The sequence below is a fragment of the Cydia pomonella genome, chromosome 22 (assembly GCF_033807575.1).
Source record: "Cydia pomonella isolate Wapato2018A chromosome 22, ilCydPomo1, whole genome shotgun sequence".
NCBI classification, from domain to species: Eukaryota; Metazoa; Arthropoda; class Insecta; order Lepidoptera; family Tortricidae; genus Cydia; species Cydia pomonella.
The window spans coordinates 2,184,308-2,199,432 of NC_084724.1; the positions used below are offsets into that span (position 1 = coordinate 2,184,308).

The window sequence follows — 15,125 nt, forward strand, 5'->3', positions numbered from 1 at the left end:
AAAAGGGTTAACTTTTTATATTTTATATGATTTATTTATTTATTGATTATAAGAAATTTAATATATCTAAAAGGGTTAACTATTCTCAATTTCGCTAAATTGAAGTATTTGTCAGACTGTGCATTTTTTGACTAAATCTAGATCTATCTCAATTGTGAAAGTTTAACTCAAATTCTGGCAGGCTATTAGTAACATAATTGCAAAATATCTCACTGCGTGAAGTGAGATTCAATCGATTTTTGATGAGGTCGAATTACTATTTCTATGATAGATAAATCATAGATACAGGAATATGATAGAACACGGGATTTTCGTGATAACGGTCTATGATATTATGACATAATTTATGCTCTTAATTATATTAAGGAATGGACAGGCCTGGATTTATAGACCTAAGCCCCTAGGCCAGAATGTTCGACAAAGTGGCCGTATACCGAATATTAGAAGCATCTCTATTATGGAATCCCAGTTTCTTAATCCAATTCAGTCTCTAGCAGAATCATATTTTAACCCAAGATGAAAGATTAACGACCATTAATTACGAAAACCACCGATTACTGTACATACGTCGTATATTACTGTACCTTACTATTCTAAAATAAACCTTATTTCATATATCTTAAGATTCACTTCATAAAGCAACTTTAAATACAGGCAAGACATCATGTAAATCACAAAAGTTAGTTAATAACTTTTATTACCCAGTATCTTGTACAATTTGATTGTTTTAAAAGCAACCTTATTTTTTATGTCATAAAGGTCACATTGCAACGGAATACTAAAGAAAGATAAGACTTATGAGGGAATAGGACTTTCACAATTGCCGACGGCAAGGGATAGTGGAAAGCGAGACGAATTGGTGAATTTTTTGTATTAATTGCATACATTTTCGTGATTTGGCTTACATAAGGTTTGTTAAATGTTGATGTTGATGTTGATGATGTTGATGTTATAATTGTAACCATTGTGCGTGGTTGGATGGTAGCGTCGTTTTCACCAATTTTCTTATTCTAAATTCTTATTATAACAGGAACGTAACTCATGTATTTTCTTAAGATGTCCGAATATGATAGGCCAGGCAATGATTGATCAAAAAAAGTATTGAGGGAAATGCTTGAAACACAATTTTTGACTTCGTAACTTTGTTTGGACTAATGGAAGTCATGTAAACCTTTATTCGAAAAACATGAAATTTTGACACTACCATGTATATTCGAGGCGGCAGTTTTTGTAAAAAAATACCCAAATCTATTTAAAAAAGCCATGGATTTTACCATAGAAACACAAGATATCCTACTTAACAAGCTCGTGCTAGATTTCATTCCGAATAGTTCGCTTTTTATGAAAAATAGTTATTAATTATGTATGAAAATATTTAATACCCTTCCTGAAAATATCAAACCCCTACCTCTAAATCCATTCAAAACGCAACTATATACATGGCTCAAAAAACAGGTGTTTTATTCTTTAAATGAGTTCCTCCAAATTTAATAATATTAAGTATAAATTATAGTTTTAAGTAAATAATGTAATAGATGGGACCTTCAAACCCCCCCCTCCCCGCCGGCACAAGGGCTATGGCCGGGGACTTTTGATAGTTTCACCTCCTAACTAGTCCAAACTAAGTGAGGGGTATTTTTTATTAAAAGTTGTAGGTACACTACACTTATTTTATTTATTATTTCGGAATTGATATGTTACTTCTACTCCATACATATTTCGTTCCCTGAATTGCGTTACCGTTAGTCTATAAAAAAATGGTCCTATCAGAATCCAATGAGCTCGTGATTCTTAGCAGAAATAAGAGAATATTCCCAAATTTGAAAAACATTGTATCTAATGTACAATTTGTAATACTTTTTTTTAAATTTAAATGGTCCATCTTCGCCATCGCCACATTTGGCACTGGTTGTAATAGCTATCACATATTGTAGTAAATACTACTAATTATTTACATTAAATTGGTTTTATAAATAAATTATTATGATTATGTTCATTTTCATCGACCTCCTGCTGCTTAGCTGGCTGCTGGTTTTATCGCAGTTTAAAAAGAAAATGTACGAATATTTACGCGTCGTTTCGTTTGTCCAGGTAACGATGACCACAGGGCTGGACAAGGACACCATCCGCGCCGCCTACGAGGACGTGCGCGCCGACGGTTCCCCCACCGAGTGGTGAGTACCAAGTACCGACGAAACATGATCTAAAGACACCATCCATGCCCACGTCTCTCCCACCGAGTGGTGAGTACCAAGTACCGACACCGACATACCATGCATAGTCTAAAGACACCATCCGTGCCCATGTCTCGCCCACCGGGTGGCGGGTACCAAGTACCGACAAACCATGGTCTAAAGAACCATCGCGTCGACGGTCCGCCCACCGAGTGGCGAGTACCAAGCTACCAAGTACCGACAAACCATGGTCTAAAGACACCATCCGCGTCGACGGCTCGCCCACCGAGTGGCGGGTACCAAGTACCGACAAAATATGGTCTCAAGACACCATCCATGCCCACGTCTCGCGCACCGAGTGGTGAGTACCAAGTACCGACAAACCATGATCTAAAGACACCATCCGGGCTGACGGTTCGCCCACCGAGTGGTGTTTACCAAGTACCGACAAACCATGGTCTAAAGACACCATCCGCGCCGACGGCTCGCCCACCGAGTGGCGGGTACCAAGTACTGACAAAACATGGTCTAATGACACCATCCGCGCCGACGGCTCACCCACCTATACGATCCTATCATCTATGGTGCCTAAGGTGGATTGAGGTAAATTCGAAAGTGGGATAAGTTCAGTACCCCTAGTGTAAAATTAATCGACATCATAACGTGACGAACGCGTTTGCGTTAAGTCTCATTTTGTATAGGATTTTGAGTTTCCAAAACGTCCCGCTTGGCGCGCTCTTTCTAAATCACATACAAAATAGAGACTAAACGCAAACGCGTACGTCACGTTTCGAAATCGAATTTATTTACACTAGGGGTACAGGTAAGGAGACCTGCCGGTATACTTCAGTTTACTTTTTATAAATCTCAATTTTAATGATAATTACACGAGTCACGAAAAAGCAGTAAGATATAAATAATAAATAAATAAATATTATAGGACTTTATTACTCGTACACAAATTGACTAAGTCCCACAGTAAGCTCAATAAGGCTTGTGTTGAGGGTACTTAGACAACGATATATATAATATATAAATACATAGAAAACAACCATGACTCAGGAACAAATATCCATGCTCATCACACGAATAAATGCCCTTACCAGGATTTGAACCCGGGATCATCAGTGTTACGTAGGGTACTTCGTAGCCAGGGTCACTAGCCACTAGGCCAAACCGGTCGTAAGCTACTATTTTAGCATTTTCTTACGTCTCAGGTAACAGCAAGTAACCCATGTCCCTCTGTTAAATTTTATTGATTTCACCCGCCCTGTAACTGGCTATGAGTCACAACAACTAAGACGAAACGTGGTCAGATTAGTCACGCCGATAAGAATAAAAAACTTTGACTCTGATTTAGGCAATAAATCTTTAAAAAAATATTTAAAATAGAAAATAAGGACAACGAAAATAGATAGCAGTGTACTGCGCCATAAACATCTTTTGGTATCTAATTTGTTAAATGTAAACTTTTGATAACAAAAGTTATCGCATTGTACGGAGCAGTGTTGGCCGAACGTCAATTGCAACCATTAACCATTACAAATTGAACCCTAAACGTAATTTAACAGACGTTTACAGTTTACGGTTCAATTTGTAATGGTCTATTGCATTAACGTTTCGACCAATACTGGTGCGGAGCCGTACATCTCCATCTACATCAGTTGTCTTTTTCGATTTCTTCTGCTTAGTAAATCTGACTAAACCTCGAATCTTTTCTAGGGCGGTGTTCAAGTTTGAAGGCACTCGCATCGTGTGCTCAGCCCGCGGGAGCGACTTCACCGAATTCCGCACTCACTTCAAGGACGACGAGCGCGCTTTCGGCTACCTCAGGTAAGTTCTAGTTGGTTCAGGTAACTTCTAGTTGCGTCGGGTAAGGCGTTCAAGTTTGAAGGCACTCGCATCGTGTGTTCAGCCCGCGGGAGCGACTTCACCGAATTCCGCACTCACTTCAAGGACGACGAGCGCGCTTTCGGCTACCTCAGGTAAGTTCTAGTTGGTTCAGGTAACTTCTAGTTGCGTCGGGTAAGGCGTTCAAGTTTGAAGGCACTCGCATCGTGTGCTCAGCCCGCGGGAGCGACTTCACCGAATTCCGCACTCACTTCAACCATGAAGAGCGCGCTTACGGCTACGTCAGGTAAATTCAATCACATCTGGTGTAATATGCTAGGTCGAAGAAAAGAAAGGAACGCCACGCCTATCGTCATCGGTCACCGTAAAACTTGTCAAAATGCACTAAGGTTGATGTATGGTCTCCTTCCGCGCGCATCAGCCCTATTTATTGAGACCCCCTTCCTGGTCCTGTGTACGTGTCAGCTGCAGTCTTAACTGACCCCCCTGCATATAAATTTGTTTACAACCATCTCTGCAGCTGACTGTACTGGCTCCCTGGAGATTTTAGGGCCCTGAAGACGTAATAAGCCCGAAGTAGGTATATCGTAAGCAAATTGGTATCTCATAGGTAAGCGCGTGGTCCACCGTAGACCATCACTTACCATACCATCAAGGGCATAGCCAGCCTGTGAACTGGGGGGTGGGTGGGTGTGGGGGGAAGTTATATTGCCGGAGGCCTAGGGGGCGAGGGGTTTAGGCCGCAGAGGGGCATACATTGTATGTAACATTTGAGCTCCAGGAGGGGGCAGGTGCCCCCCCTGCCTGTACCTGCCTACGCCCATGGCTATTATCCTCCATAAAAAAGTATTAATTTCGAATAATGGGTAAGTATCATAATAATGTGCTCTGGTTAGGTTTCGTCAAACACCTAATATTTTGTCTGTTCGTGTTTCTACAGTTTTACCCCTCTTATACCTTATAATTCAACACAACAGTCTACGAAAGCCCTAAAATTTCTATAACGTCTGCAGGTTGCAAATGGGCGACGAGATGTCTAAACGCAAGAAGTTCCTTCTCGTGACCTGGGTGGGCCCCAACGTGTCCGTCATCAACCGAGCCAAGATGTCCACCGACAAGGCGATCATCAAGGACATCATCTCTGTGAGTAGATCTCTCTCTCTCTAACATGGTTGCCCCCAACGTGTCCGTCATCAACCGAGCCAAGATGTCCACCGACAAGGCCATCATCTCTGTATCTCTCTCTAACATGGTGGGCCCCAACGTGTCAGTCATCAACCGAGCCAAGATATCCACCGACAAGGCCATCATCTCTGTAAGTAGATCTCTCTCTAAGACGGTGGGCCCCAACGTGTCCGTCATCATCATCAACCGAGTCAAGATGTCCACTGATAAGGCGATCATCAAGGACATCATCTCTGTGTATAGCTCTCTTCCTCTCTCTCTCTCATAGGCCCCAACGTGTCAGTCATCTACCGAGCCAAGATGTCAACCGACAAGGCCATCATCTCAATGAGTATATCTCTCTCCCTCTCTCTCGCATGGGCCCCATCGTGTCAGTCATCAACCGAGCCAAGATGTCCACCAACAAGGCCATTATCAAGGACATCATTTCGGTATGTACCTACTTATAATTGCCACCCTATACTCTTTAAGTTCTTACGTCACAAGAATTTATAGATCGTGTCATTCAGGAAGACGCGTGCCTTGACTCATAATGCCATGTTATTAAAGGTCAGATTTGACAAATCTGCGCGTCATCGTGGATGACACGAACTATATAGCTGCCGCCATTCAAACCAAATTACGCTTTTAAAACGATGTTCTGAAATAATATAATATCAATTTATATATATATATATATATATGTATCTAGTTTTCGTTGCTAAATATTGTAATACAAAAAAAATACAGCTATTAGCATTGACCTATATCTCAAAGGCCCGTCCCCTTACGGGCAATAAGAATGGGGCCAGTACAGCGGTGTCAATCGTGCAGTCTAACACCACAACGCGATTGGTTGTTGAGTTCGCATCACGCGTGTGATTGGTCGTAACTAGATGCGTTAGATTGCACGATTGGCTCGAATTCGTGAGTGACATCGCTGAACTATTTAGTATAAATTGAGTGCGCCATAGCGGAAAACCGGAAGTAGAGTACAAATGAAATACCTATAGCTAATAGACATAATTTGTCGATGTTTCCTTTTAATGCAACAAACTAAGTCATACAATTATATAGCTATAAATAGGTAATAAGTATATTTAAAGCAAAATTTCTTCAGTTTAGTCGGTATTTCCCCTTCTAGATAAACATTTTAGTCAAAGATTAGATGTCGGCACGATTGCAGGCGTCCTGTTGTTTCAATAAAGATGTTATCGTTATCGAGCACGGTGAGTGCATCATACACATGGCGTTTATCACATGTAAACGTTATCTGATGTTCATATAATTCAGCAAACTATAGTTATTTGTTTTACAAGGGGGCAAAAATGTTGTTTAACCGCTCGTTTCAATATTGCACGAGGGTTAAAGAAACTTTGCCTCCGAGTGAAACACAAATTTTTTCACCACACCAACGCGAAGAAACTATTAACCATAAAATACCAAAATATTCAAATTAAATCAAATCCAAATGAATGTAATAATAAAATTATCATTCATAAGTCAATTCTACTAGCTAACATAAGGAAACAACTCAAAATTTGTATCTGATTACTTTGCCCACATGTGGATAAAATGCAAATTTCTCATTAGTTTTTGAACAATCAAGAGGGCCTTTACCAGTTGGTGTGGTGAAAAAAGTTAATTTCTTTCTGAAAATAAATTATATGTTGACCATTATTAGTCGTTTCTAAAAATTTCAAGCGTACGCAAACATTGTTAGAGTTATACCACGATAAGTTGGCAGCGATTTTGATAGCCCAGACAGTGTAAGTGTTATTTTAAACGTCAAACGTCTATGAAATTATGACGTTAACTTATCTTGATATGACTATCGTGCTACCCGGTACTGTGCGGCACAAGCATTTTTGTACTTAGTGGGTATGTGCCGCGCACTAGTGGAACCCCGCCTAGATATAACAAAAAAAACCGGGCAGGTGCGAGTCGCACTCGCGCACGAAGGGTTCCGTACCATTATTTATAAAAACGGCAAAAAAATTATGTTTGTTGTATCGGAGCCCCCTTTAAATATTTATTTTATTCTGTTTTTAGTATTTGTTGTTATAGCGGCAACAGAAATACATCATCTGTGAAAATTTCGACTGTCTAACTATCACGGTTCATGAGATACAGCCTGGTGACAGACGGACGGACGGACGGACAGCGAAGTCTCAGTAATAGGGTCCCGTTTGACCCTTTGGGTACGGAACCGTAAAAAAAGAGTTCGATTGCCTATTCAATATCTAAAAATCAAATGAATTAGGCAACAATACATTGATTGCATAAGCGAGCAAAGTCAAGGACAAATTCGGGTCTGTGTTTTTGACAGTCAATGTAGATGGCGCTATAAGGCTCAGCATCAGCAGATGATCAGATTAAAAAAAAGTGGCTGTGACATAATCGGACAGACAGACGGACATGACGAATCTATAAAGGTTCCGTTTTGCCATTTGGCTACGGAACCCTAAAAACCAGAGCTGTCTGGTGGTTAGCAGTGTCCGTAGCCTACGGTGTGTGTTGCCGACCCTAACTCTCCGCACCCTCGTTGAGCTCTGGCAACCTTACTCTAAAAATAATATATACATTTTATGACAAAACATTTATTCAAAAAATAAATTAGTATTTAATAATTCAAACAGGTTACATAAAATCGTACAAATACTTCCTAACATTAAAACCAACAGTTTGGGCCACAGCTGAAATGAAATCATAACCCACAATGCATTTATACTTGGCTGTATCGAGATCGATTTCTTTACTACCGGCAATCAGTTTCAACTCAACAAGCGTAGCTATTTGAGCTAATAAGTTACTCGTGAGACCAATCTTTTCCTCTAAAATCGCGTAGAAAATGGCCAATAGTCTGTCTAAAGTGAACACCTTTGGTCCGAGCTGTGTATTCAGTTTCTCTGCAATTTTCGCTTTAGCTTTCACTTGCTGCATCCTTTTTCTTTGTTTTCCATGATTCTTCATGAACAGACGCTTGTCTTCTTTAGGAGGGTTATAGCTAGCTAGATAAGCAGCTATGAGAAGGTATTTAGCGTAGTATGGCAGCTCGAAGCTTTGAGCGAATGTTTTTGTTGATGTAAGTTCTTCTTTTAATGTGTTTTCAAAATTGTATGTCTTTTGCACCCAGTCATTGTTTTCTTTTCCTGGAGAAGGTTCGTTTGGAGCTGACGAGCTTATACGTAAATATAACAATTCCAAACTAGTCTTTAATATTGGTGATATATGCCTCCATAATTTCGGTAGATCATGTGCTTGTATTTCGTTTTTAATGATTGGTTCACAGTATTTAACAAAGTTTACTCGAGCCATGTGTTGTAATTCGATCAGATCTCGACACGGACGGTAGAATACGCTCAAAAAAGCGTTTAGAAAGTTTGCAAATAGCTCCGGTTTCTCTAACTCAACCTGAACATCTTTATGCACATCGTAACTGGTTAACAAATGGTGTATAAATGATTTGTGATACAGAAATATGATCTTGAAGAGTTCTTCTTTATTATAATTGTTGAAATATAGCGTGATTGGCTCTCGAGCGCCCATTTTAAAGTAGAAATTGTCATAAATTATATGTGAAATGAAAATTGTACAAACATTGAGGTTACAGAGTTCTCGCAGTCTAAGGAACGCGCTCATTATGCTATGGTCCATAGTACGAAGCCTCTCAGCCTTATCAAACATTAATACGATCGGTTCATGGCGGATTTGTTTCTTCCCGACGCGATTCAAACCGTTAACAAGTTCCTGTAAAGAATCACATTTCGTGTCCGCCTCGTCTTCGCTGAGATCACATAAGATGCTCTCGTAAATTATTTTAGGAGAATAACACTCAATACAGTTGATAATGATTTGTTTATAGCCCAAATGACGGAGGGCTGTGTTCACGCACAGACTCTTCCCTGTGGCCATACTTCCGGAGATAAATAGCGCACATGGTAAAGGCTCGTCGTAGTCGCCGAGGAGGTTAAACAGTTCACTTAACTGGTTCTCTCTGCACGGAACTTTTTTGTATATTTCCTCCATTTTATAACAATAAAAATAAAAACTAGACGGTTAGCTGATACGCGCCATGACTTTGACAGATAATGAAGTGAAGTTCGTGCGGGTCGTTGCCACTAGTGCGTTTCGTTCGTTAGTTTAGCGTATCGAAATGAACTCGGTGCAGATGGGTGCGGTCTACCAATGACGATTATACTGTGTGAAGCATAGCAAGCGCCATCTTGTATGCATTTTGCACAACGATCAGGCATGAAGTTATGTTCCTAGATATCTTTCATAGAATAATGATATCACTGTATTTTATTCCAGAATTTCGCAGTGGAGCTACAGCTGGAGAGTCAAGCCGAAATAGACATCGATCAATTCAAGGACGCCCTGAACAGGGCAGGCGGTGCCAACTACGGAACCGGGATAAGGGACTTATGAGCCGCACAATAGCCACTCAACCGGTTAAGAAAAAAAACCGCGTTTTATTTCCTTTGCGGTATTTTTTCATTAATCTAATAAAAAGCTGGGCAAGTTTTTTCTATTTAATTAAATCGAGGGTATCATCGGCTCGAAGTTTTATTTCCTGAAGTAGTCATGTGCTTTTGTTTTTATAAAATTTAATTAGTCATCTATATATAAACATTTATTTATTTCACATGATAATAGTCTATTTTTTTAAGGTAATTATTTTTGAAATTAGTAACCACGTCGATCGCTTAGGGGTCGTGTTTAATATACGAGTAACGTGCAATTATTTGGTATTTATTATAATAAGATACTTGCCAAAAAATAGTAAAAGTTGCCATGTAGAAGGCGCGGAAGTGCATTTATTTTTTGTCTACTTTGTATGTACTGAACATGTCAAAATTTTACATTGTATACAAAATTCGGATTTATGGGCTTTTATACCTATACATTGATTAGTGTTATATCATTATTATTGGTAAATCAACTGAAGTAAATACAATTAACCAACAAAATAACGTATTTTATTTCGAAACGCATCCTTTCCTACAAACCTGGGTCTCAGGGGGCCTACCGCGAAAACCGAAATTCGCCAATTGCGGGGATCTTTCTCTTTTACTCTCCCTAAGACGTAATTAGAGTGACAGAGAAAAATGTCCGCAATTGACGAATTACGATTTTCCCGGTAGCCGCCCAGAATCTAAAACAAAAGGTCCCGTAGATAAAAGTTAACAGCTTGTGTGTGTGTGTATAGAGAGTGTTCATGAACTGGTAGACATAGACTAAGTTTCATAGTTAACTTTCCATTTTTAGATTTAAGCTACTAGATGGCAGACCCCCCTGCCAGTTGCAGATAGTAAACGCCCCTATGATGGGATTGGCACCAGTGTTTGGTGGTATAGACAAATCCTGTAAAATAAATATTTACCAGCAGTTTTTAAACGCTGGGAACATTTTTACCATAAAAAAAGCAACAGAGCTGCTTAAGTTTATTTTTTCACTGTGATCTGTTAGTTTGTAAATTAATGGCCCCATACATCCCATAGCTGGAGAAAAAAAACGTTTTAAATTTTTAATAATTATGAAACCAATTGCAGCAGCTATTATTAAATACATAGAAAACATAAAGGACGAATAGGATATTTAACTTTTAACGCATAAAGCGGTAGAAATTTTACAGGTGTCGGTGAAATGTCAAAAATACTTCAAATTTTCTCTTAAATGTCCCATGATTGGTGCCGTTAACATTATGCGAAATAGAGCCAGCGTGAAGTGTAGGGGGCAGCACCTGCATAGAAGCGTGAGTTGCTTTCGATTCAGGTCGCGAGATGGCACGCACGGTTTTTATAGGTAAGTAATTATCACGCAAGTTAATAGAAAAGGAATGCCCTATAGTATTTTTCCCATAGCTTGTAGATGACATATAATTTAATATAGATAGCTAGATGACAGCTGTCACTAAACCTCAGCTTTATGAAATATACTATATTGGGAATTTTACCGACACGAAACAGAAATAACACTCTCTCGTATTCGGTAGGTTTCTTGTTGTTTCGTAGATATAGTCGAAAAAGTGGAGTACGCTTTAAAACCAGCTTAGCCCGACCAGCGGTGGCAGCATGGTTCCATTTTTATCGCTTGTGACTATACCCGTCACTTTCGCACTTACAAACTTGTTAGAACGTGACAGGCATGTTGACAAATTATAAAGAGCAGATCATCTTAGCCCTACAGGTGTTACAACACCACTGGCTCTCTATTTTTTTGTTTTTTTTTGTATTGGCTAATTGATACAATAATCATAAAAAATCCACAAAAAATACCAGGAGTATTTATTTTTGTTTTAAGTGCCAATTACATCCACACTTTATCAGGCATGATATCAGACCCGATTTCGGGCCCGAGCAAGAGTATTTTTCCGTTTCACCAAATATATGCAAAAATATCAAACAGACGAAAGAATTTTTTGACCACACCAACTGGTACATGCCCTCTTGATTGTTCAAAAACTAATGAAAAAGTTGCATTTTATCCACATGGGCAATAGCCCCAGCCCCAGATGCAAATTTTGAGTCGTTACCTTATGTCAGCTGGTAGAATTGACTTTTAAATGATGATTTTGGATGATACATTTTTAAATACCTATGTTCATTTGGATTTGATTTGTTTTTTTTTTGGTATTTCATAGTTAGTATTTTCCTCGCGTTGGTGTGGTGTAAAAATGTTGTGTTTCACTCGGAGGCAAAGTTTGTTTAACCCTCGTGCCTTGAAACCCTCGCAACGCTCAAGATTCCACTTCTCGAAGAACTTTGCCCCCTTGTAAAACAAATAACTATTTATATTTCAAATATTGTGAACGATGTGCTGATATTTCGTGAAACGGAAAACGATTATAAGGCCTCATATCGGAACTGATTTCGGGCCCGATATCGGTAAGTTTGGATGTTATTGGCGCTTTAGGGTTATCTCGCCAATACAATGTACCTATGTTTAACGAATAAATGCATTCTGGGTTAAGTGGGCCCTGAAACTCAAGGAACTCTTGAGCGTCACCTATGTTATGCCCCCTTTCTGACGTTCAAGAGTCATGCCCCAAAATGGCAGTTTTCGTTAGGTGGGTCAAAGCAACTTTGGGAACCACTGGGCTATAACCGCGAAAATAGAATCATCAATTGCCGGCATTTTTCTCTGTCACTCTAATCACGTCTTAGTGTGAGTAAAAGAGAAAGATCCCCGGAATTTGCGAATTTTCGCGGTAGGCAACGCGGTAGGTTTGTGTCAACAAATTAAAAGACTAATACGTTTTCAAACATTTATTTAGCAAAAACCTTTCACAAATGCTGGACTTATTATAAAATATGAAATTACTAGGGATTGCAAACCGGATTGGTTTTCAATCCGGCCGGATCCGGACGGATTTTGGCCGTAGTCCGGCCGGATCCGGCCGGACCGGATCCGGTTTGGTATACGAATATAAAAGTTAATTAAATGACATATTTTTCTAGTTTTTTGCGTAATACGTATTCCTAAATCTATAATTTGAAGTTAATAAATAACTTCTTAACAATAAAATAGAACTTGGTAGTAAAAAGTGTCACAATGTCAATATCATTTTAAAAACAAAATTTTAAATCGGTAATTTATTATATTTAACCATTCTAAAGTGCTCAAATTTTCGTTTACAACTATAAATTTGATTAGTATCCAAAACCTGATGATGGGATGTGGGGTGAGAATTGGAGCTCCTTGAAAGGACAAGTTTTCGTAACTGTTCTTTGATTGAATTCTTTGTAGAGTCTGTACGGAAAGAGAAGAGTCGTGGAATGTATTGGGCCCCATACCGACTCACAAACTCTAACGTTGACATCCATTCTAGCATAGAGAAATAAGAAGTACATAGAGTGGTCACTCCATACATCAGTTTTGGTACCAAAACGCTTATTATTTTCGTAGTCGACATCTAGCATCGAGTAGCGGAACTCTCAGTACTGCTACTCGACAAAAAGTCTAATGCTCAACGATTTTCCGCTAATATTATAACCAGAGTAACCGGAACTCTATTTTAAACTCCTACGCTTACTATTATTTATTACTTTTAACGAAGATATTTTACTTTTAACTAATTATGATATTAAATGCGCTCTAGTATTATCTTGCTCTAATTTATTTGTCCGAAAAAGTAGTAGACTGTATGACTTAAAAAAATTGTCCTTTTTTTAATTTATGGAAAAGTATATTGGTCAAATTATTAGGAACAACACACGACACGACGATCTCATGCGAAAAATAATAGAATGTATGATTGAAAACCATCGCGGAAAGGGACTCCCTAAGAAAAGTTACATAGATCAAATAAAGAATTGGCTAGACGTAGAGTAGCATGTACCAGGAGATGAAGGAAATTGCATAAGATTGGATGAAATTGTAAAGACAAAAGATTCTCTTAAATTTGAATAGAAAAGAATCTATATTTTATCATATATATACATATATCGGAGAAAACAAAAGATTATCAATATTATCATATATTCTTCATTCACACATATTGATGAGCCCAACTGTAGTCGGTTAATCTCCTATCACAACATTATGACACGACGTTAACCTTCTCTTTAGCATAAATTACAAATGCCTTCCATGGCATCTCCATCCTTTCATTTTTCCTTCTATTACAGTATTTATGTAATCGTCATATCGTGCCACCAACATGAAAGAAGAAGAAATACTCTTCTGTTCCCAGTCATCGTCATAATAAATATATTTTTATCTTACTAAATTTAAACTTTTTCATTCGTTTTTTGTTCTGTTCAACTTCATACCTCGTAACCGTTGCCTTTTCCTCATCTGAAACGCACAGCGCGTGCTGTATGTAGGCGTTTTTTTATTATACCGGATCCGGTCCGGATCCGGTAGCTCCTGAAAAGTGCCGGATCCGGCCGGATTACCGGATCCGCCGGACCGGATTGCAATCCCTAGAAATTACCCTCAATTTGATATATTGGCTTACTGATTTGGCTCTATCGAACACATTTAGTGCTTACTTCTAAATTATTGCATCGTATTATCGTGTCGACTTATATTTAGTTGTGACTTCCTTAAATTTTATTTTATTGTATGTCGGCGGCCGATCGTTTAGTTCCTGTGTAATGTTTTGACGGTCGGCGCCACTTTTTGATATTTAACAAATTTAAAACATCGGTGAAAAAATAAGGATCAAAGTTAAATGGCGTTCAAAGATGGCAGTTACTTTACTGTGGCTAAAAAGTTTTCTTTGACAATCCACCTCTATTTAAAATTCTCTTTGCCTATGCATAATCTAAGGAAGTCACTTACAATTGGCTATTTAATTGTTATACTAATGGCAACAGTTATTTTATTATAATGTTTATAGTCAATTTATTATGTATTTACAACAAAGGTGTGATCCACCAGAGTAGTATACTAAGTAAATACATCTATACGACAAAAAAGCTTATAAAAATCTACACACGATTCTAAAAAAAAAACCGGAAGTGCGAGCCGGGTTCCGTACTTTTTAGGGCTCCGTAGCCAAATGGCAAAAAACGGAACCCTTATAGATTCGTCTGTCCGTTTATGTCACAGCGACTTTTTTCCGAAACTATAAAAGCTATACTGTTCAAACTTGGTAAGTAGATGTATTCTATGAACTCCCTATACTTAAATAGAACTGAAACTCAAAAAATCATTTTTCATCAAACCCATACGTGTGGGGTATCTATGGATAGGTCTTCAAAAATGATATTGAGATTTCTAATATATTTTTTTTCTAAACTGAATAGTTTGCGCGAGAGACGCTTCCAAATTCGTAAAATGTGCCCCCCCCCTGTAATTTCTAAAATAAGAGAATAATAAACAAAAAAAAATATATGATGTACATTACCATGCAAACTTCCACCGAAAATTGGTTTCAACGAGATCTAGTAAGTAGTTTTTTTTTAATACGTCATAAATGGTACG

The 15,125-nt window shown here is 38.5% G+C and overlaps 2 protein-coding genes across 3 annotated transcripts in view; one reads left to right on the forward strand and one right to left on the reverse strand.

The window, feature by feature from the left end:
- LOC133530339 (coactosin-like protein) overlaps window positions 1-10,165 on the forward strand; it is a 44,326-nt gene extending 34,161 nt beyond the window's left edge. For both annotated transcript variants that reach the window (XM_061868249.1, XM_061868247.1), the window contains exons 2-5: window positions 2,092-2,174; window positions 3,897-4,007; window positions 5,039-5,168; window positions 9,504-10,165. In XM_061868249.1, the coding sequence (XP_061724233.1) occupies window positions 2,092-2,174; window positions 3,897-4,007; window positions 5,039-5,168; window positions 9,504-9,620 (441 nt within the window). In that variant the 3' untranslated portion in view covers window positions 9,621-10,165. The remainder of the gene's footprint in view (window positions 1-2,091; window positions 2,175-3,896; window positions 4,008-5,038; window positions 5,169-9,503) is intronic.
- LOC133530330 (origin recognition complex subunit 5) lies at window positions 7,774-9,347 on the reverse strand. The gene has a single exon (XM_061868237.1). It carries the CDS (start codon window positions 9,216-9,218, stop codon window positions 7,830-7,832), a length of 1,389 nt encoding a protein of 462 aa, XP_061724221.1. The 5' UTR covers window positions 9,219-9,347; the 3' UTR covers window positions 7,774-7,829.
- Window positions 10,166-15,125: the final 4,960 nt, after the last annotated feature.